General features: G+C 45.6%; 4 protein-coding genes across 4 annotated transcripts; 1 reads left to right on the top strand and 3 right to left on the bottom strand.

Moving 5' to 3' along the window:
- Positions 1 to 10,706: 10,706 nt before the first annotated feature.
- LOC128709304 (uncharacterized) lies at positions 10,707 to 11,567 on the bottom strand. The gene has a single exon (XM_053804291.1). The coding sequence runs from the start codon at positions 11,565 to 11,567 to the stop codon at positions 10,707 to 10,709; it is 861 nt and encodes a 286-aa protein (XP_053660266.1).
- Positions 11,568 to 12,801: 1,234 nt separating this feature from the next.
- LOC128709286 (uncharacterized) lies at positions 12,802 to 13,494 on the top strand. Its single transcript, XM_053804274.1, has one exon. It carries the CDS (start codon positions 12,802 to 12,804, stop codon positions 13,492 to 13,494), a length of 693 nt encoding a protein of 230 aa, XP_053660249.1.
- A 1,274-nt stretch (positions 13,495 to 14,768) lies between these two features.
- Positions 14,769 to 15,153, bottom strand: LOC128709381 (uncharacterized). The gene is made up of 2 exons (XM_053804379.1): positions 14,984 to 15,153; positions 14,769 to 14,910 (listed from the first exon to the last, which is right to left on the bottom strand). Exons 1-2 carry the CDS (start codon positions 15,151 to 15,153, stop codon positions 14,769 to 14,771), a joined length of 312 nt encoding a protein of 103 aa, XP_053660354.1.
- Positions 15,154 to 17,678: 2,525 nt separating this feature from the next.
- LOC128710269 (uncharacterized) lies at positions 17,679 to 21,227 on the bottom strand. The gene has a single exon (XM_053805314.1). It carries the CDS (start codon positions 21,225 to 21,227, stop codon positions 17,679 to 17,681), a length of 3,549 nt encoding a protein of 1,182 aa, XP_053661289.1.
- Positions 21,228 to 21,731: the final 504 nt, after the last annotated feature.

Genomic DNA, 21,731 nt, shown 5'->3' with positions numbered 1-21,731 from the left:
GGACTCCGAATTGAAATGAAGCCTACCGCATACGATTTGACAATGTCCATCAGTATGCAGCGCGTAGGAACGATTCACGAGAGAAATCTCGGACCATTGCTCGCGCAAGGTCATTTTTGGGGCCCCGGGCCGGCCCCGGTGGAATCTTGTTTGATTTCTGTCCAACATTTTGCTAACGTCATCGACCCACCGGGCCGATGTGGAGAGACTGCCGCATCATAGAACCTTTCAATCTTTGGCCCTGAAGTTAAAATCCCAAAATTGAATCGACATCATGTTTTGCTGACTTTGCAGAATTCCAACACGTGAAAAACAAGGCAGGGTTCTTTCCTTTTCACAGCACGGCAGACGAACCGCTGGAACTATTGAGGTGGTGGTTTGGTGGATTGAAAACCCTTGGCCGACCCGTCTTAGTTAGGTCGAAACCTTTCCTAACCTCACAATTTTCACTCTTCAATCTTTGCTTCAAACGAATGCACAGAGGAGGAAACGGATGGGATGGGGAGTATGGTCGGAAAACCTTCAACCCACATTTATCGTGGTGGAAATGATGAGCAAAATCATTTTCCACCTCTACCGGATATGCCACTACGGTGGTCGATGTTTCGGAGATTTCTTTTGTTTCGCTTTACGACACCCGGTCCGGTTTCTGGTGGGTGCGTTGCCGGTTCCGAGAACTACCAAAAATAGCTGCCAGAATTCCATCTTACTTGGACGAATAATTGAAGCCAGTTACCAACAGGACGTATATTAATTTGGGGCAAAGCAAATGATAAGTAGGAACAATTGTTTCGTTTATGGTTTTGGGAAGTTGAGAGATTTTTGTTCAATATTTATCGATATTTTAATGAAAATTTATAAATTTTTCTATCGACAAATATTAAGTTGGTCCTTTGATAAATAGCTTAGCATCTATTTATGTCAAAGATAAGTCTGAACATGTTTGTGCAAACATTCATTTGTTTAGCTAGCGTCATAAAATAAACTGTTTTAAAAGAATTACAATTTGACAAAATTACAAAACATCAAGTCTAAAAGCAATAGTTGTAAAAAATACAAAATAAGTATATGGAATAAATTTAAGATACTTTCAATATTCTGGGGAACAAATGGGCACATCAATTGTCTCGATTGTATGATATATGTCTAAAACAGCATTTGAATCCATTTCTAGTCTTACGCACGTGCTGTAACAAAGGGTTACTCTACGGACTCCACGTAAGAGGCTTTCTTCCGCAAGATCAAAAGTTGTTTTGATTTAAAAGGATTACAACGGTTCGAAGTCTTTTCGCCGAAGGATACCCCTTTCTACGCTCCCCCGTTTTCCAGCCCGTGGCCCGAAAGGGGTAAAATATTCTTTTGATCAACCAGGCCAACCATGTGGCTCCCGAAACATTAAACCATGCTGTTTCCCACGTGCGTACATGCATGGTTGGATAGAGGCGAAATGGGGAGCTCAGCATCAGGAAATGGTTGAACTGATTATAATAAAATTGACCTTCGGAAGCAACCTCTGGAGCAACTTCTTTCGGTTGGCCGCACCATTGGGTACCATTAAACTTACATGAATTTAACCTGTTAAGCTACAAATAAACCGAAACGGACCCTCCTAGCTGCCCGCTCCTTGGGGGAGCATCATGTGATTAGCACCTTTTGACTTCGTTTTCCACCATGTTTGTTTTGCCTTATCCGGCCGCCCACAGTCCGCATCCTGGGGCCGATCGTTTGTTGAATAATTCAGCTTTACTCTTCGCACCGGAACGTCACCGGTGAGAGAAACCCACCACCGGAGGGTTCGGTATTTGTGGCCACATCATTTTTCGCTGTAAACGGTGGAGCTGTTGGGGGAGTTTTTAAGAAGCTTGCTGAAACGAGTCTGTCGAACTCCAACTGGTGGGGCGAAATGACGTGGTCGTGCGGGCCGAAAGCGGAGACGAAAAATGGAATTGGCCACAGAAGATTTGGACCACGGAAACTCATCTTTAATTCATGGCGCCTATGGGCGCTCGATCCTTCATTTCACGATCCTTCCGAAGCGTTCCGGCAAACAATCGCGCAAGACACTATCGCGGGGCAATGAAAATCGTAAATGAACCGATTGGTAGGTTCCACGGGTGTTTCGGGCTGGGTTGCTGACTATCGATGATCAATAAATATTCCTAGGCTGCGGGTCGCTTCCGGGCTTATGTGCGTTGCCTAGCCGGGTGGCGTGGCATTCGTGATAGAACCAGCCCGATATCCGTGGAATGAAGTCGAATAAATATTCATCTGACAATTGTTCCGGCGGGCGCAACGCACAAAGCGCCGTTGCTGCAGCAACACAAGATGGGATCGGCGAACGTAATCGGCACGTTCGACTGCATAGCAGTGTCCCGCATGCTTTCCTGTAATGGAATCTCCCTTACTGCGGGAGTTCCAAGGTCAAGATGTAGGCGAGATTTTCCCGTTAGAACCATTGTTTGTTCAAGGTAAGATTGTTGCAATCGATTCAAATTAATACGGCTTGAAATTGGTTGTTCAAGGTAAGCTTTTGTAAAGTGTCATTAGTGTTGAAGTTGCGATAGTGTTCAATTTCCTAGCACTAATGGTGTTGATTGACACAGAGTTCTAGTCAGACATAATATTGAAAACAGTTTTACTCGAATTCAATAAAAAGATTAAGATATTTTCTGATGTCTTCATTGATAAGAATGCTGTGACAGCGGATAAAACAAAGTACCCAAATTGAACAGCCAAAAGTAAAAAAAATATCAAAGCTCACCGGGAAAAGAGCGAGATATTGTTCAGCCATTTACTCATTGTTCTACCCTGGAAACAGTGAAAAATATAGAAGCTAAAATATAGAACCGAGGCGAAGCAAACTAGCAAAGGCAAACAAATCAAAAGACGAACAAACAAAAACAGACCAAACAAAAAACAACAATGGATGATTTTGAATGCAACTGATAAGCGAACGGACGATAATGAAAAATGGCCAACCGCACGGGAAAACTGGAGCTCGCGTTCGGCTTGACCATCTGCAAGCGAGCCACCACGGTTAAGATGCTGCCGGTTGAATCACCAGCCCTGGCCGTCGTTTATTATCGGAATATCGCTCCCCGGAGTGAAGTTGCTACAGTTTTCGCGGGTTCGCTTCGGGGCCCCGTGTGGAAGAAAAAAGTTTGCGATAAGATCCAGCCGGGGAATGAATGGCTGTTGCCGCTGCAGTTGGAGGGTTCGTTTTTGCCCTTTCAATACCTTCACAATACCATCATAATCCCTGTGTGCTCCGGGATGGATGCTTCCCTGTGCTTTGTCGCCGGTTAATCTAACCGATCCGGGAGCAGCAGCAAAACTCCCACCGCCACTTTCGCAAATCAGCAGGGGAGGAAGAACAAAAAAGAAGGGCATTCAAAACCCAACCGTGGCTACCGGAGCCGCAAGCGTTGCACAGTGGCCAATCATACTGTGGGTGGAAGCCGCAAACCAGCGTGCACTTATTGGAAGGTAGAAATTTCAATAATGATAATAATATTCGCTCCATTGTCTTCTGGCCGGTGGATTATTGTTTCGGGGGTTGCAGAAGGAGACTCGCTGTTCTTTTCCTCCTATCACCGGGTCACTTTCGAGCGCAAAGATCCGCTCGCATTGTGCCCGGTGCGGGTGATGTAAACGTTCCAGTTTTATCTTTATGCCATATTAAAAATCGAGCAAAACAAACAAAAACCTTAACCGAGCGTCACTTTTGCTAGAAGCGGAAAATTAAGGCAACATCTTCCTGACCACTTGAAGTAGGGTCTTGTGTGCTGTGTATCGAAAAAGGTTTATCAAACAATATGCGCTAGGGGGTGGTAAGTGTTATAGTTAGAAGGTCACAAAACCTAATGGTTCATAGTAAAGGCAATAGGACGAGATAGTAAATGAGTTATGTAGAGAAAGTGTACATTGAAGAAAGTTGTTTAAAAAAAAGAAATGAGTTTTTTATGCTTTTAGTATATGAGGTTTATATCTTGTACATTTCAATCACAAAATATGCATGAAACACCTTCTGAAAAGGGCACAACAGATCAATGACTGTAAATATTGAAGTTTGTGTGAAATTTCTTTCTCATTAACATTCTGCTCATTCTTCCAACAAAATTTCAACAGAATAAAAAATCATCCCTCAATTTTTACCACCCCTCACGCATAGATAGCATTTAATTTCTGCTTGATTGGAAAACAATTTAAAGAAAATATTCAACCATGAAATAAAGAAGTTCTGCAACAGATGCTGTTACACAAAAACCGCCACACAACCACCATCCTTCTCGTCTTTCCGTCTGCGGTGCAATTCGTCTCCACCTGCGCCCACAATTCCCTTATGACAAGAATAATGGACTGAATAGGAATTTCCTGCGCCACAAGTGCCTTGTGCTTTCTCCGTCCCATTTCTGGAATTAGAATGTTATAAAACCGAGTGAGCATGCGGCGCTTACCGGGGCATGGGAGCCGAGTTGGTTATTAATTTTCTCATTCGCATTCGGAAGAACACGTCGACAAGCAAAAGACGTCTATCAAGACGTTGTCTCGTCTCCGTGCAAAGAATAACTGTCGGTGGGCGGGAAGAAAAATGGAAAGGCGGCGCCATGTTTGTGTAACATGGGGTAAAAGGGATAAGAAAAATGACTGAGTTGCCATTTTTATCCGATTTATCCCATCTCGAGCGGCAAAGAAATTCCGACATCCTTTCGACAAAAATAAAATGCAAACAAAAAAATCAAGAGAAAAGAAAGATAGCATATAAAGGAAGGCATCCTTTCAATCTTCTACGTAACATTTCGCTTTCTGAAGCCGAAGAATGAAATGGCGAACAAAACGCTACGTCCGGAAAAGAAATGCATTCGGGTGAAACCGGGGTAGATCGAACATTGTTTGGGACACAAGGCGCGTTACGCTCTTTTCCTTGGTTTCCTTTCGCCGATGGAGTGTAGCTATGAAATGATGGTTCCACATTGCAGTAAAGACGGCGTAGTTTGGCGGTGGAATCACAACAACCAAGCGCCCAAAGCTTCGATACGATCGCTATCGTTTCGAGAAGATCGCTGGCTGCGTGTTGTTTTTCTTCCTTGCTCGAGGGAAGAGAGACTTCGTAGGATAAGCCCCAGCGATGAAGTAGGAGTACGGTTAAGCAAAGTACGAAATCTTCCAATATGATACAGTTTTCGTTGCTATGTGTGTGTGTGTGTGTTTTTTTTTTTACTGTGGTAAATACAAGCAACTGGTAGCCACCGATTTGAGTATGAATAGTCACGAGGAAATAAATTCAAACCCCATCGTTCAACGCCGTGAAAGTACACGCCTCGGAGTATCTCGTCGGGGCCCAAGTCTCGTTTCGACTTCGTTTTTTTTTTGTCGAGTGTAACGAGGTAAGTTTTGCTGATAAGATGGCCCGATTAAGCTGAGGTCCCGCGTAAGCATTCCAGAAGCACCACTTGGTTGTTCCGCACAAGAACCAACGGATGATCTTGATCCTCCCAGTTGCCTGACTTTGCCTCAGGGTATTGCTCCAGAACTGTAGCAAACAAAATTTATTGAGCGATTCACCATCGTTCGAGGAATGGTGTGTAATTTCAATCTTCACCGCGAAATATCTTCAACAACAGGAGCACAATCGACGACTTGGGCCTGGCATAAATTCTTGGAAGAAATGCTTTCGAATGTTTTTGCAACATTGAATTTGCTGTAACTATTTTACCAATTTCTGAACAACTAGAAATAACCTTCATGTTCGTCCCATGAACATGCCTCTTCTGGACATCACTCCCGAAGATATTCTAGCAACTTTCAGCAAGCTAATTGGAAAATTCCTACAAAAGCGCCAATACGTGATTGACGGGCGAAAGGATTTGCTGCATCTTAACGTCCGAAAGTTTTGCGGCAAAGAATTTGACTATTTCACGTTTCGAAACCACTCGCCACAAGAAGCTTAGTTCATCAGCACGTCATCATGCAGCCTGATCTGGTCGATATCCCGAAAAAAACTGCCAATAAAGGATCCTGCCGTAGAAAGACTTGGGAAGATTTCCCCATCACTCCCCCCGACAACTAGGCGTAATGAACTGTAAATGAGCGGCACTTTTAATTAAACTCAACGTCAAAAAGTTTGCTCCGTGCAGGTGGTACGTCGATGAAGTACCTTCTCCCTGCTTTTCCATGTCCGTCAATGTCATTTTGTGCTGCAAACCAACAAACCTGAGTTAATCATGCGAAACTGATCCCTGCTGCCTTGCTGGTGATGGCATCTTTGGATGTAGTTTAGGTAAGTTCCAGTTTTTACTTCCTTCATCTTTGGCTTCCATTGTGGCCAGGTGAAAATAGGTCACTTTGTTGTTTTGCCCTCGAATGCAAGTATGTGAAGCTTTCCATCTTTTTGCATCGCAGTATAATAGTTGGATCATTCCAGCATTGAGTAAGAAAATATGGAGTGTAAACCCGTACCAATCTTCTGTCTTAAAACAAAAACTCAATCAAGAGCACTAGCATGTAGGCAAACCAAAGACCTGTCACGAAACTTTGAAATGCTGACAGTTTGAAAGTGATTGAACTTTTTTTTCCTCCACTCATACCAACAAACATCCGACAAGGAGTTTGGAAGGAACATTCCCAGCATCTCGGTGGATGATTGTGTTTGCTTTGGATAATAACCAAATAACACATTCAAAAAAATCCTACACACACACACTATGACCCTCATCCTTATTCGATGGGAAATAAACAAATCTCGATCCAGGTTAGAAACCAAACAAAAGCGAGAAAATTCCTCCGAACGTGATGTTGCTGAGTAGAAGATTTTATCCTTCCGAAGGCACTTTTTCCCTTTTTCCGACCATTGTGTATCGATACTTTGCTTGAAGGAAATCAAACTAAAACCACCCTTTTCTTTGCTGCTCTGTAAACACATACGAACGCTTTGCGGCGTTGGGGCTGTAGCAAAATAATGGGCCAAAAGTAAAGAAAAAAAAAAACCATCACACAACCATCGCAGAATACTGCCATGTGTGAATTTCTTCCCTTGTTTGTAACGAATTCTTAGAAATCGGTGCTTTGGTTCGGAGTGTGTTGGATGAAAAATTACTTTCCTATTTGTTTCCTACCTGGTTTCCTACCGACCAGTGACATTTCAGGTTGATAAATATCTTTTGCCCCATTTTTTGCGCTGGTGCTACAAGTCTGTTTTTATTACTGTGCACCATATCCTGGCAAAAGTTTTTGTTTCCCCCTCAAGACATCGCTATCGAAAATGAGACCTTTCCTGGGTGGTGGATTCACTCCCGCACACTATGGAGCAGTGATTTGCGGCTAAAAATAGAAAGCACATTACTCAGGAACCCGGAACTCGGAATGCTTGGTGCCCATGATGTTCACACCCGGTTGAATGTTTGTGCAAAGAAATGGTTTGGGCGTTGTGGAACCTTTCTCCAACCGAAAACCCAAAATTGAAGTTTGCAGAAAATCAATAGTTGATTACTTCATCCGAGATACGGTTCTAACTGGACAAACTCTACCTTTGCATGAAGTGATCTGCTCGGTAATGTGTATGGAAGCCATCATTATTACTTGCTATGTCTACATCACTCCACCATTGGTGGCATCCGGTCGGCATGGGTGGGAATATGGTTATGATAACATTGAAAGCCACTCATGTAACTCCCTTTTTAGCAGAGACGCAACACATAGAACAATGAGCCTCTTGTGAGGGTTAAGCAAGTAAGTAAACAAACAAAGTACCCCATCGTAGACTGCATAAATGTTTAGGAAAAGTCTTGTTTCATCTAGAGCTGCTCCCTAGGTTGCCGTTCCAGAGTTCGAAGGAATCCTTCGTGCGTGGTTAGGCCACGACTACAAACTGATCCGGAGAGTTAGCGTTGGCCAGCGGGAATGGTTTTTGATAAATTTCTTTTCAATCGAAAGGACCTCAACAAAAAGCCTGTCATATTTCGAATTTGAAAATGTGTTCTGTTCATAGTTTTCGATACCTTTCCTATTTCCTTTCAGTCTACTATTGTACTCGTCTTCAGGTTTTCGCTGGTTGGCTCTTCCGAAAAAGCTTTTCCCCATTTTAGCAACGTGCTATTGAAAAGCAGTGGCCACACCAAACAATGACCGGAAAACAAATTTTCTCAACCAAGCAGAAGCGTCCCGATAAGGGCGGTACACTCTTTGCATGCTGTGGCTTTGGAGCACCGGTTTGCGAGCACCATTTCCGGGTTTTCTGGCAAACAGCGCATTGTTTCCCTTTGTTCCGAGGGAATGGTACCAACTCGAGCCATGATGGTGTTCACGTGTACCGAAAGTTCAAATATTCGTCATTCGTCATCAGGATGGAACGTGAAGAAAGCGCACCATTGTTTGCGAGGGAAATTGGCAGTTTTCGAGCGACCATCTTCATTCCAATTAATCTCATAAATTTTCCTCCGCACCAACGGATTGGTGAGGTAAGATAACATTGTGGCGATGATGGAAACAGTAAAAGAAATCTAATTTCCCCAATTTTTATGTGATTTTTTTATGGACAAATCTCATATGCTTTTGCAGGCTTCCCCAAAATGAAAGAGCAAAATCGCTCGGTAGGGCACAGTGAAATATTCAAATGAAAACGAATTTAATTTTCTACATGTCTCTCCACATCGCAAACTTCAACAAAGTTGTATACTTTCATCCTTCTTAAATTCTTCAATTGTGATTTTTTTTGCTTCTTTTGTATTGCTTTCCCAACAGTTCCATCGTTGCTGTTACTATCCTTGGCACACCGTTTTGTCAAGACGTGAAGACGTTTTAATCCAATTTAGCGGGATTTCGGTGCAGAAAGAACCTTCGTTGGGCGTTTGAAGCAAAATCGGAAAGCCTAAAAATAATCCCCTCATTTTTGTGCGATGTAATCCTGCATGTCAATACAACTTTACCATACCGGGTATGGCGGGGAACTAGCACGCTATCTAGCCTGCGTACGTGGACCCGTAAACGATGGATCCTGTGATGCAAGGCAACAATCAATTTGACAAGATAATACTCACCAGTAACTCGCTGAGGGGAGGAAGGCAAAGATTTACAAAAGGATAATGCTTCTTTTCTGCAGGATTTTTCACTTACGCACCCACGTGGAAGGAAATGACAGTTTCACATACTCAGGTATTATTGGGAAGCGTTGAGACTACAGTTGGATATCGCCTTTTGGTAGCTAGGATGAATGATCAGTTAAGCTAACCGTGTGCAATCAGGAGCATTATGTTAAATAGAACAACTGGACAACCGGATTCTGTTTGATGCGATTGAAATCTTATCGTAAAGGTCCGACTGGTTCTGATATAACACATTTAATTCTTATTTAAATGTAACAACAAAAACGAGATTATAAATCAGGAAAGACAAATCTTAAAAGGAATGATCAAGAACACATAATAATCGTATCTCTTCTGGTAATATTTGAAGCTTATTCCTATTCTATCATTCTTTGATTATTTCCCTATTTGAAAGCAGTTTGAAATGAAACAATAAAATTTGATCTGAGTGCCACAGCTTTGCAGGAGTTACCCGAAAACCCCATGCACCATTAGAACATCACGGACACACGTGACACAGTACGGGAAGGCCACTGACGACGAGTTGAATTTCTGACCTTAAAAAGCAACTTCCCTCGACGTGTAACATCTGTCCTCTAGCGGGTTGCAGTTTAGGCTGCAGCATCACGGCACAGGCTCAGCTCGCATCCCGTAGAAACCCGACCTGACGCGAGCTGCAACAGTACCCCGTTTGTCTGACTGCGGTTGAACGAGTGCTGCCGCTAAAGAGCAATTAATTATCTCGCTTACGGTTCCAAAGGATGCGAAGGATTTTCTGGCATACCAGCGACTACCGAGTGGTTGGTGCCGTTACCCTCTCTAGACATTCCAGGCCCAGGTCCAGCAGAGGGGGGTATAAATTATGGACCTTTTGCCCGATGTGCGATGTATCTTTCAAAAAGAGTTGACAAAATACTCCCGAAAAAAGTCCCGCTAGACAAGGAGCGGTGGTGGTGATAGTGGTTTGAATTTTCCATTTTCTTTGCTCTCCGTTTTGTTCCGCTTTTTATTCTTCCGTTGCAGGTTTTTTTGGGAAGAGACCGAAAAAAAAACTGCACACCACAACGCGACAACAACAGTTGCTGCGACATGGGCCATAAACAATCTAACGGGTCATGAGCGAGGATCCTTGAGGGAGGATTCTGAGAAGGATGAAGGGAAGGATAGGCGGAGGGTGGCAGCATGACATTTAGGATGTTATTATTTCAACGCCCACAATTAATTATGCGTAACGACGAGACGACGACTGCTGACATGACATGGTACTAATGTTTTTTTTTGTATGCGCGCGTGTACGTGTGTGCCACCAACTTTCCCTCTTTCGTTTGGAAGCAGAAGGAAATTACTTCTGCATGAATTTGGAAGGTTAAGATCCTTTTAGTTCGTCATCTCATTCATTCAGTAACGGTTGGTAAACCGTCTGTTGCAACCAGGATTCGATCGCTTCTGATATTTGCCGGAAGATTAATCGTTGCGTAATGACTTCAGTAAGATGCGGATATCCTCGCGTATCAGTTCTACTTCAAGCGAAGTCGATAGACTATTTCCATATCGCAGTACGATTAATGATTCGTTACAAACATTATTTATTTAAATACCACTTATCCTAGCATTTCCACCTGCTGTCTAAACTACCTCCAACTCAGCGTCTCGTCCAAGAATTGGCCGACAGCGATTCACATCGCCGATCATGCACATGGAAAATCGCTCACTGAACACTTGGAACCGGCCACACTCTCGTTCCCCAGCTATCCACAGCGTGCAGGTAACGTACCGAGTGCAGAACTGCGGGTGGGGCAGCACACCAAACGCCACATTGTTCGTACGGCAGATGTCACTGGGTAGTGGGCGAACTTCTTCCGGCGCAACGGTGGTCGTAGTCGGTAACAGTGTGACGGTGCAGGAGTTCAGATCCCCTGGGAGACACACAAACAGACGCTCGGAAAACACGAACCCACGGCGGCAGGAACGCTCACGGGCTCGTCCCAACAGGCAACTGACGTACTTATTGCAGTCCTCCGGATGTACCATCGTACCAAGCACAATGCCACGGCACATGTCCCCTGGCAGGGGTACCTCTTCGCCCTCCTTCCGACACGTACGCTGATTTCCCGGCACACAGGTGATCTCGTCCGAATCGAAGATTGTGTCCGGGGGACATGTTTCCTCGGTGGCAACTTCCTTGTAGCAGCTGATGTACTTGAAGCAACTGCTCGGATGCTCCAATATGCCAATCAGCAAACCGTCGCAAACATTTACGTTAGCATCTTCGTTGGATTCAACGCTCTCACCGCTGTCTGGAGTTGTAGTTGAAGTTGGAGCTGGTTGGGGTCTGTTGCCTTCTCCACTACCACCACCACCTCCGCCGCCTGGCCGATTACCTCCACCTGGACGACGGAGCGATACCTCACTGTTCGCATGTTCACTGACTGCCAACACGGCACCCACCAACGCTCCAACGGTGAGAAATACCAAAAAAGTCTTCATTGATTCGCTATAAATCTTTCACAATGTCACTCCCCTCTGAACCAACTCGTTGCGGGTGTCTAAGATTTGTGTATGACCCACCGTACGATGAACGCTGTTTATATAGAAGCTTCTCAAGACTTCGGGCGATTTATCGTAAATCGTTCACCACACAATAAGCCGCACAGATTACACCTGTTATTTTGAGGTAACTGATAAGGTTTCCCGAGACTCGTATCACTATTCGCGCAAGGCATGCCAATGGTATGATCTGCTATATCCGGATCGCTGGACTTTGTGATATTTATGACCTAGTCTAAAATCTGTTCTTCCTGCAGTACAGCCTGATAGGCGAGCGAAGGTTAAAAATATCTCTTCAATCACAACTCAAATCACGGATGAAAGAAACGGTGCCGAATCATTCCGTTGTGTATCGAAAATTGTGTTTTTAATAGATTTGTCTTATCAATGACAAACAGGTCTAGAAAGCGATCAGGATTTCCACTACTTGCTGTTTTCGGCTTACGTGTCTGGGGTGTTCCAGCGGTGTGAAAGAAGTGTTAAAGAGGTCAGGTACGAAAACAATCGCGCGATTCAGCGCCAAAAAGTGCGAGGTAATGTGGAACAATCAATGTTGGGAGTCATCATCGATTCGGTCAATCGGCAGTGTGATACGATACGATTGATGTATTTTACGTTACGAAATTTTGAGCTGAAAAGATGTGCGCTAAGCGTGCGTCACCGAATGGAACATTTCACTGAGCGGCTTAGCGCCTTACAGTATGCAATCGCAACACACCTCGCGCACAGTGAAACGGTTCTTTCGTGTAGTGGACACATTCTAACAATGCTTGATCGATTCATTGATTTTATTTAAATTAAATTTTAATTGTTAATTTATTATTTCAGCGGAAAAAAAAACAGAAATTAAATTAGTAAATTCGTTCTGTCGCCAAATATAATTTATCTGCAATTCTTTACATTATTCCATCCCAATACCTACAACATATCAGTCCCTCAACAACAGTTTGATTAGCTTGCACTATATCGGCATTTACAACCAAGAGAGCCCTTAACTGCGCTTTCTCGCGGAACAAGTAAAGATCTGTTCCCGGAAAACTGCAGCTTGCATTTTGTTATCCAGTTCCCATACCACGGCGATCGCTTATCAAATAAAGTTGGCATTTAAAAGAAGCTACACTATTCACTTATCTCTGTAGTTAACGTTGTGGTACGACGGCGCAAACAACATCCGATGGCGCTTTACATTTTGTACGTTGCTTTGCTGGTTGGTGCATTGTGGAATGCACCTTCTGCCAATGGGATCGATCTTAACGTCTTATGTCAAGACGTACGTTTCGGAACCTACCCCCATCCAACCGATTGCCGACAGTACGTGCTGTGTATTCTTTCTGCACCGGTTGTGGTGCCCTGTCCAGCCGGATACGTATTCCAACCGGAGGTACAGTTCTGTGTGCAAGCGTCACAGTACGAGTGCAGTGCGGTCACAACAACTATTCCCACGCCCGAACCGTCCAGCACTACGGTGGAACCGGAGTGCGAGCGGCGTCCATCCTGGGAATCATTCTTCTGCGATGGCGTACGCCGTAGACTCGTCACAAATCCCATGAACTGCACCCAATACATCCACTGCCAGTCGGATCCACCGAAAAACCATCATTGCCCAACCGGCACTGTCTTCAACGATCTGTACCAAGACTGCCTGGCTGGAGACGCCCAGTCCTGCGTGGGGGCCACCGTCGGAGAGCACTTTTGCGCCAACCGCACTGACGGCAGCTACGCTCATCCGTACCAATGCAACCGATTCATCTCCTGCGTGCGGCAACAAGTGCGACTCGAATCATGTCCACCCTTCTATGTATTCGATCCAGCCGTCGGACACTGCGTGAAGGGAAGCGTGCTTGACTGTTCAAGCCTGTTGAATTAGTGATAAGATGAAGCAAGGTTCGTAACTGTGCATACGAGAGATTGTTTGAATAAAATGCACGAGTTTGATCGCTTGTGCTGATATCTGAAGAGAATTAGATGTATTGGTTTTATCGAGAATTGAAAACCACTTAAGCAAGGGTTAACAAACGTTCGACTGAGGGATGTCAAGTTCAAGCTTAAATAGAGACATCTGACGAATGTCTGGACCAGTCAGACACTTGCTGTCAAAATGAAGTTTTTGCACAAAATCGTACTGGTTTTGGCGTTTTGTTTCTCTTCGATAAACGGCCAGAGTACAGAGTCCTGTGCAGAAGAAAACGAACTAACTGCAAATCCATCGATTTGCAGCCAATACTATCGCTGTCTGAGTGGTGAACGTATTCTGTTCAGCTGTACTGAAAGTAAAGTGTTTAATCCCGCTACTAAACGCTGTGTAGCATCCGACACGTACTCCTGTGATGAACATCAGCCGGAGCCCGTGTCAACGTCTGCTTCATCGATATATTGCCTGACGAAGGAAAATGGTATTGAGGCCCATGCAACCGACTGTGACAAATACGTCGTGTGCGAGGATGGCAGCGGGGTGATACACGCCTGTCCACAGGGTGAACAATTTTCCTGGAACAAGCTAGCATGTGGTGTCGGCTTTCCTTGTGGGGAGTATGTCGAACGACAAGGCACATCGCTGGAAGCCGAAGCATGTGCCAGACAATCGCTACTGCTGGCGGAACATCCGTACGAAGTTGGTGTGTACGTCGACTGCAAGGATAAGGTGATCCAGAACTGTGACGATGGTACTATCTTTCGCTGGAACTACCAACGCTGCCTGCCGGGTGTGGTCTCGACTAACGAGCTGAACAGGGCATCACCTAACTGTGGCGCCTTTGGTAAGCACTCGCACGCTTATCTATGTGAGAAGTACTTCAAGTGTATCTTCTGGATCTCTTCACTACAATCATGCCCTCCGGGTATGATCTACAGTGCAGCGGAGGAAGAGTGTATTTCTGGCAACTTTCAAACATGTACTTACACACAAAACTAATGTAAAGAGGGGCAATGAATAAAAGGCACGCGTGCACAAACACAACTGCAAATGCTCGTTTTTATTTATCTAACCTAGCCTAACATTAAGTCCAATGTTTCTCACGTGCTGATACTACCGTTGATAAGATATCGTTCTTCCGTGCTACAACAATCTAATCAAAGGTTCATTTAGTTGGAAGAGCAATTCACAAATACAGCTGTATCTGTATGTCTACACTTGCATTCTTATCACAGCGTATAGCAAAGTATCACCATCAGCAGCACTTTCAGTGCCAGTGTCAAATAGGGCGTCCCGGTCATCATGTCACGTTCTTCGTGTTCTGCCGTTCTTGGGCCACATTTACTTGTGTTTTTGAAATCCGTTTCACTGCTGCAAACGAGAAAAGTGGCACATTGTAAACAGCAACTCTCGATAAAACAAAACCCCAACTGATTTCACACACCTGGTACAGCACAATGGTTCGGAGGTGATCGTTCTTCGGGAGCTTAAAAGGGTAAAACCTCTACGACCCTCTCTTACAGCCAACCGTTTTATATGACTTTCTCCGCGTACCTTAACACTGTTTAGCCCGACACCGATCACGATGAGAAGCCACCACAGTGACAGCTTCATGTCGCTGCGCATACTGAGCTATATATCGTGCGAAACCATCACCATCACGAAGCGCCTTATCAGTTTGTCGCAGTGATGATAGCAAGTAAGTAGACGGTATGTTACGATAAGCATGCGTTTATTGATTTATGCATTCGCTTGTACAGCATATTTCTTGAACCTTTTTTTGTATGATACCTTGATCCTTTTTTGTATGCAAGTCTATTGATTACCTGCAACGCAGCGCTCAATATCAAACTATCAAAGGTTAAATCCGTTGGACGATTATTGCAGCTAATGAACTGAGCGCAAAGTACTGGATGAGGGTAATTTCCATCGGGACATGTCGATCGGGAGGCTCAGTGGTAACCGGAGACTAGATACAATCATCCACTTTACCTATCACACAATCGAGTTTTTCCGGGTGGAAGATCTGTCCTTCTGAACAGCGTAAGGCTAACGTGAAACTTGCCAGGCAAGCGAGATAAAGATCACAGCTTTGTGGATGCGGCAGGAATCCATCAGGTCGCCCAACGCACGTATCGTCGATGTACGAGCAGGTGTTAGCGTTACCGGGAATACAGTTTTGGGTCGTCGCACGGAAAATTGATCCCGGAATACAATGCATCACAGTCGGCTGTGAGCTTCTGCAACGAATGTATGACTGGCAGTCGGTCGGATGCGGATAAACTCGGTCATCCGGACTACCGATGCACATTCGCTCGATAGGATCGTAAGCGCAACCGACTGCCGTGCCAGGCACACAGACCTGCACGTCTGGACGGAAGATCTCCCCGAGAGGACACCTCGCGATGGTTACGGTTTGACATTCACAGCGGATGTAAACCTGACAGAAGTTGGGATGCTCGATCACCCACCCATTGGGTTTGTTGTAACAAGCGTCTTCGATGAACTCGCACGTTTGAACGTTTCCTGGTTGACAAGCACCGCTCGGAGCGTGCAGAATATATCCTTCCACACAATTCCATGTAACCGCGACTCCGTTACTACAACGAACGAATTGATTGCAGTTGTCTGGGTAGGGAAAAATCGTACCGTCCTCCTTCGTTTGGCATATTGTCTCCATGGGGGAGAAATCACAGGTGCGTGCATCTCCAGGTGCACAGTACTTTACGTAGTTGTTAAAGATCTCACCGGCTGGGCATTCGGTTATTACAGCAAAGCCTTTTTCACACCTAATGAACAAACCACATTCGTTCGGATGTTTGATTGCTTCTCCATAGGTGTGATGATTGCATATGTCTTCGTTTGGTCTGCCTGTTTCCGCGTCCCCAATTACACACTTACCGAGCATGCTGTTGAACACTTGTCCATGTGAGCAATCGACGACCGTGGTTGCACCGTGTGAACATTCCAAATATCTGGTACAATCGTCTGGGTGAGGCAACACACCATCGGTAAGATCTTTGCAGGTTTTGGGAACTTCCTGCAATTCGCAAGTCGTCCGATCGCCAGGTAGGCAGGCACCATCTCGCTGTGACCAAATTTCTCCCACCGGACACGCAAAGTGGTTTACCACGCCGTGTGAGCAGAACTCAAAGTTCCAGCACGAATTAGGATCAGCTAAGAAAGCATACGATGCGTTCGGGCAGATTTGTTTCCTGTTTGGTTCGGAAATATTCACACACTGCGCTCTGTCACCCGGGATGCAGGAAAGTAAGCTTGGGTCATATACAAATCCTTCCACACACTCATTGACCGTAGGCTGACCGAACAGGCACACTACAAACACTTGGCAGAGGGTTGGATCCGGATGAGGCAGGAGCACAACCTGCCTATCTGGACAAATATCTTCCAAGGGCAGTGCGTACATCGATGGTTTATAAATGATCAATTTTTTTGATACTGCCGAGTTGATCAACAGCAGGAACAGTGCACCGGCAAACAATTGTTCTTTCATTGCGACAACTTCCAGTTGGATGTCTCTGAGGATACTGCAGCCAAGCTCGCTTCAAATTTGGATATTTATTGAGCGGTGAAATTCTGGCCGGTGGACGAGACCGGTGCGAGACGGGGACTTTCTTGCATTTATCTTCCCACGATCGTACGTTATCAGTGAAGTCATTTAAAAATAGCACCTGCTTATCATTGGGAGGCACGGCTCACCACCAGTTTGGGAAACGGTGTTTTTTCGCCAACCACTTTGATCTTGTAACAAGAACTCTCACTTAAAACAGGGGAGTGCTCAATGATGCATCTGATTTTGATGTACGGAACATCGGTTGAGATAACTATAATTGAACATAAGTTGCTCTGTCAACTTTTGTGTAAAAAATTGAGTAGCTTCTTGGTTCAAAAATTTTACTAATTTATGCACAAGCCTTTAGAAATCCTTTCAAACTATTTCATACTCAACTGCAAGCGAATCGTTAAGTTTTGAGTATCGAATCACAATTGTGATAATTAAATAAGCATGTTCCACCACACCAGATTATGTAAAATCAAAGTAAAGAAACCGCATTTGAGCTATTAGTTTGATAGTTTATTTATGCACTTTTATGGGGTCATAATTGGATTATATTTATTCAAAGTGGTATACAAGTCCCTTGATTACCTGGAGCACAGTTTCGAATGGCGCCAACAAAGATCTGGTTTGGCGGACAGGTTAGGATCTCCGTGTCTCCGTTCGTGCAACGAATGAACAGATAGCACAGCAGCGGATGAGTGTAATTCCCATCAGGACGTCCTTCGCACACCGAGATGATGGGGGGCTCGGTGGTAACCGGAGTCAGCGAACAATCATCTGCGTTACCAGCCGCACACACGAGGAACTCGGGATGCAAGATCTCCCCTTCTGGACAGCTTAGAGCCGACGTGATACCGGAAGTACACATGAGGAACAGTTCACAGCCCTGCGGATGAGGAAGAACTCCATCACGACGTCCGGCGCAGGTATCGTCGAGGAATGAGCAGGTATTTCCATTTCCAGCTACACAGCTTTGAGCCTTTGCGAGGAAGATAGTTCCGGGACGACAGTTCTCCACAACTGCCACCGAGCTTTGACAACGAATGTACGAATGGCAATCGGTACGATACGGATAAACTCGACCATTAGGCTTCCCCACACAAGTTCGCTCGATAGGTTCAACCTCACACGTAGATGTATTTCCTGGCACACAGACCTGCATGTCTGCACGTAAGATCTCTCCCTTCGGACAGGAATCAACCGTTGCAGCTCCATGCCGACATTTTATAAAGTGACCACAGTGACTTGGATGCTCAACTACAAATCCATCTGGATGCCCGTGACAAACACTGTCGAGGAACTTGCACGTCTTTGCGTTTCCCGGTTTGCATGATTTGGACAACCCGTGTAGTATTTCTCCAGCTGGACAATCGTTCACTATTGCCTTGCCAACGTTGCATTTTATAAACCGAGCGCAATCGTCCGGGTGAGGATATACGGTGTTGTCCTGAACATTTGTACACATTGTCTCCACTGGGTGGAATTGACAGGTATCAACCATGCCCGGTGTGCAGAATTGTGCTTGTGCGTTGAGGATCTCTCCAGCTGGACACCGTAGTGGGGAAGGCTCGTGGTCAAAACACATGACGTAAAGATCACACTCGTTTGGATGTGCAAGAATCACTCCATTCGGTTGCTGTTCGCACAACCCATCAACCCGTACGCATGTTTTTGTATTGCCCAAGATGCAACCTCTCAGTTCTCGATCGAATACCGTTCCTATAGCACACTGCTCGAACACTGCCATGCCCGAGGTGCAGTGAATGTAAGCTGTGCAAACCAGTGGATGGGGAATGAGCTCATTCTGAGGCCCTGAACAGATATTGTCAAACCGCTCGCAAGTGGCTTCGTTGCCGGGAACGCAGGAACGCGTTGGGGCGTGGTAGACACTTCCACTAGGGCAACTCTGCACAATTGCCTTCTGGCCTTGGCATGCTACAAACTGTGAGCATTCCGAAGGATGCGGGAAGCGTGTGCTATCAGCCCTGTTTAAACACATTTGATCGATGGGATGAAACTCGCAGCTGTTTGCATCTCCAGGCACACACAACTGAGTGTCCGGTTGAAGGATCTCCCCAATGGGACACGGTTGGATGGACATCGCTCCGCCTTGGCACCAAATGAAATGTCCACAATGGCTGGGATGCTTCAATACGGAGCCGTCGGATTGATTGTGACATACGTTTTCGATGAACTCACATGTGTTGGTATTGCCAGGCCGGCAAGATCCACTGCCAGGGTGTAGGACGTGTCCGACTGGACAAGCCGTGGTGATCGGTCGGCCGCCATTGCAACGAACATACTGAGTGCAATCGTTCGGATGGGGATACACCGATCCGTGGGATATATTCCCACACATACGCTCGACCGGATGTATCTGGCAGGATTTGGCATCGCCCGGCGTACAAAATTTAACATTCTTGTTAAATATTTCACCTGCAGGACAGAACAACACTGCTGGTTGCTGCATCATGCACATGACCATGAGACTGCATTCGTTCGGATGCTCCATCATCGCTCCGTCAGGGTGATCGGTGCAGATGTTGGTGGCGTGTGTGCACGTCTCCGTATTGCCCACCACACAACCACTCAACCCTTGCTTGTAGATCGTACCCGGTGCACATTGTTCAAACACTGGCCGACCGGAGGAACAATAGACGAAAGCGGTACACTTTGTCGGATGGGGAACGATCCCATCGGAGCGTCCGGAGCAAAGACTATCAAACGGCACACAGGTGGATTCGTCTCCAGGAACGCAGGAGCGTGATGGTGCGTGGTAAACACTACCAGGTGGGCAGCTTTGTGCGACTGCATTCTGCAAATGGCACACCACAAACATTGCGCAATCCGTTGGATGTGGATAGTTTACTGTCTCGATCTGTCCTATGCACATCCGATCGATTGGCTCAAACTCACAGGTAAGCGAATTTCCCGGTACACAGAATTGAGCATCTGGACGTAGAATTTCGTGATGGGAACAAGACTGGATTCTCACGGCACCACCTTGACACATTATGAAAATCGCGCACAGACTCGGATGCGCGATCATAAAACCATCGGGTTGATCTTGGCATACGGTTCCAATGAACTCGCATGTTTCAGTATTGCCTGGTCGACAGGATCCACTGGCAGCGTGTAGAATCTGTCCCGTTGGGCATTTCATTACGGAAGATTGCCCACCGTTACATACAGCAAACTGCGTACAATCATCCGGAAATGGAAAAATCGCACCATTGGTTGCATTCTGGCACATTGTGTCCACTGGATAAAACTGACAGGTGTCGGGTTGGCCAGGAGCACAGAACTGGGCCTGCACGTTCAGTATCTCGCCGGCCGGACATTGATGTGCGTTTGCAGACCCTGCTTGACATAAAATGAACAAATCACACTCATTCGGATGTGCCAGAACTGTTCCATCGATTGCGCCCTGGCAGATGCTATCGATAGGCAGGCACGTTTCCGTATTGCCCGCGACACACTCTCCTGCCAGTTGTTCGAACACTTGGCCACGTGGACAATCAGCGATAGTTGTCTTCCCATCGTCACACTGCAGATACCTGGTACAGTCAGTTGGATAAGCCAGCACACCATCGGGACGACCCTGGCAGGAAGTTTCAACGTCAAGCAGCTCACAGGTATCCCAATTTCCCGGCGCACAGGCACCGTCTCGCTGTGACCAGATCTCGCCAATCGGACACGAAAAACGATTTACCGTGCCGCGCGAACAGAACACAAACTCCCAGCAGATACTGGGGTGTTGGTAAAACGCGTACGACACCTCCAGGCAAAACTCATTCCAGTCAGGCTCATTTCGTTCCGGACACAGGTCCCGATCGCCGTGGATGCAGCGAAGTGTGATCGGGTCAAAGATAAACTCGTCAGCACAATGATAGGCAGTCGGTTGTTCAAATGTGCACGTAATGAACGCGTAACACATGGAAGGATCCGGATGAGGCATAATTCCAGCATTAACACCAGCACAAACCGAATCGAGCGAGTGATCAGTGTTGCCAACTGTATGCACTATTTTCTCCGCTGTGCTTGCTGGAAAGCCCACAAGCACTAGCAACAGGAGAATTCCTGCTTCGGCTTTCAACTTTTTCCTCATTGCACTCGCGAGTTGTCACCACGATACTGAAGATTTCAACGCGTGAGATGCGGTAATTTAAGACAGATCGCGAACTGCTACGTTATCTTTGGTCGCTGCCGGAATTGAGTGCAGCGTATCAGTGCTTGCATCTTAGATCTTTTTAGAGAGATTGCTTTGAAAAAACCAGTAGAGTGATTGGGCACCGGGAAAACAATCATAATTTATGTCGTGATATTGTCGCGTAAATGGGTAGTGAGCTGAGGACAAGCACTATCACTTAGTGCACAAGAGTTGTGCTCCGGAATGCAACGGAGGGAGTAATTTTTTTTACAAATGGTCTTGTATTCGTGAGGTCGTGAAGTTCAATAAAAGTTAGGAAAAATGATTGGAATTTGAGAAAGTGAACAGCAGATATGAAGCTGTTTGCTTTAACCTTGAACTGAAAAAAGTGATGAATTCATGGTGTAGTCAGACTGTCTGCAAAAGATATTCTTCTTCTGGAGTTGTTGCACGACCATTTCC

The sequence above is a fragment of the Anopheles marshallii genome, chromosome 2, assembly GCF_943734725.1.
Source record: "Anopheles marshallii chromosome 2, idAnoMarsDA_429_01, whole genome shotgun sequence".
In the NCBI taxonomy this organism is placed as follows: domain Eukaryota; kingdom Metazoa; phylum Arthropoda; class Insecta; order Diptera; family Culicidae; genus Anopheles; species Anopheles marshallii.
Note: the sequence above shows the minus strand (reverse complement) of the source record. Positions and strands in the feature narration are given on the sequence as shown.

Bases quoted from the DNA above. Each gene is read 5' to 3' on its own strand.
- LOC128709304 (XM_053804291.1), bottom strand. From the start codon at position 11,567: ATGAAGACTTTTTTGGTATTTCTCACCGTTGGAGCGTTGGTGGGTGCC.
- LOC128709286 (XM_053804274.1), top strand. From the start codon at position 12,802: ATGGCGCTTTACATTTTGTACGTTGCTTTGCTGGTTGGTGCATTGTGG.
- LOC128709381 (XM_053804379.1), bottom strand. From the start codon at position 15,153: ATGAAGCTGTCACTGTGGTGGCTTCTCATCGTGATCGGTGTCGGGCTA. The intron at 14,911-14,983 runs GTGTGTGAAATC...TCTCGTTTGCAG, and splicing joins GAACCATTGTGCTGTACCAG to CAGTGAAACGGATTTCAAAA.
- LOC128710269 (XM_053805314.1), bottom strand. From the start codon at position 21,227: ATGAGGAAAAAGTTGAAAGCCGAAGCAGGAATTCTCCTGTTGCTAGTG.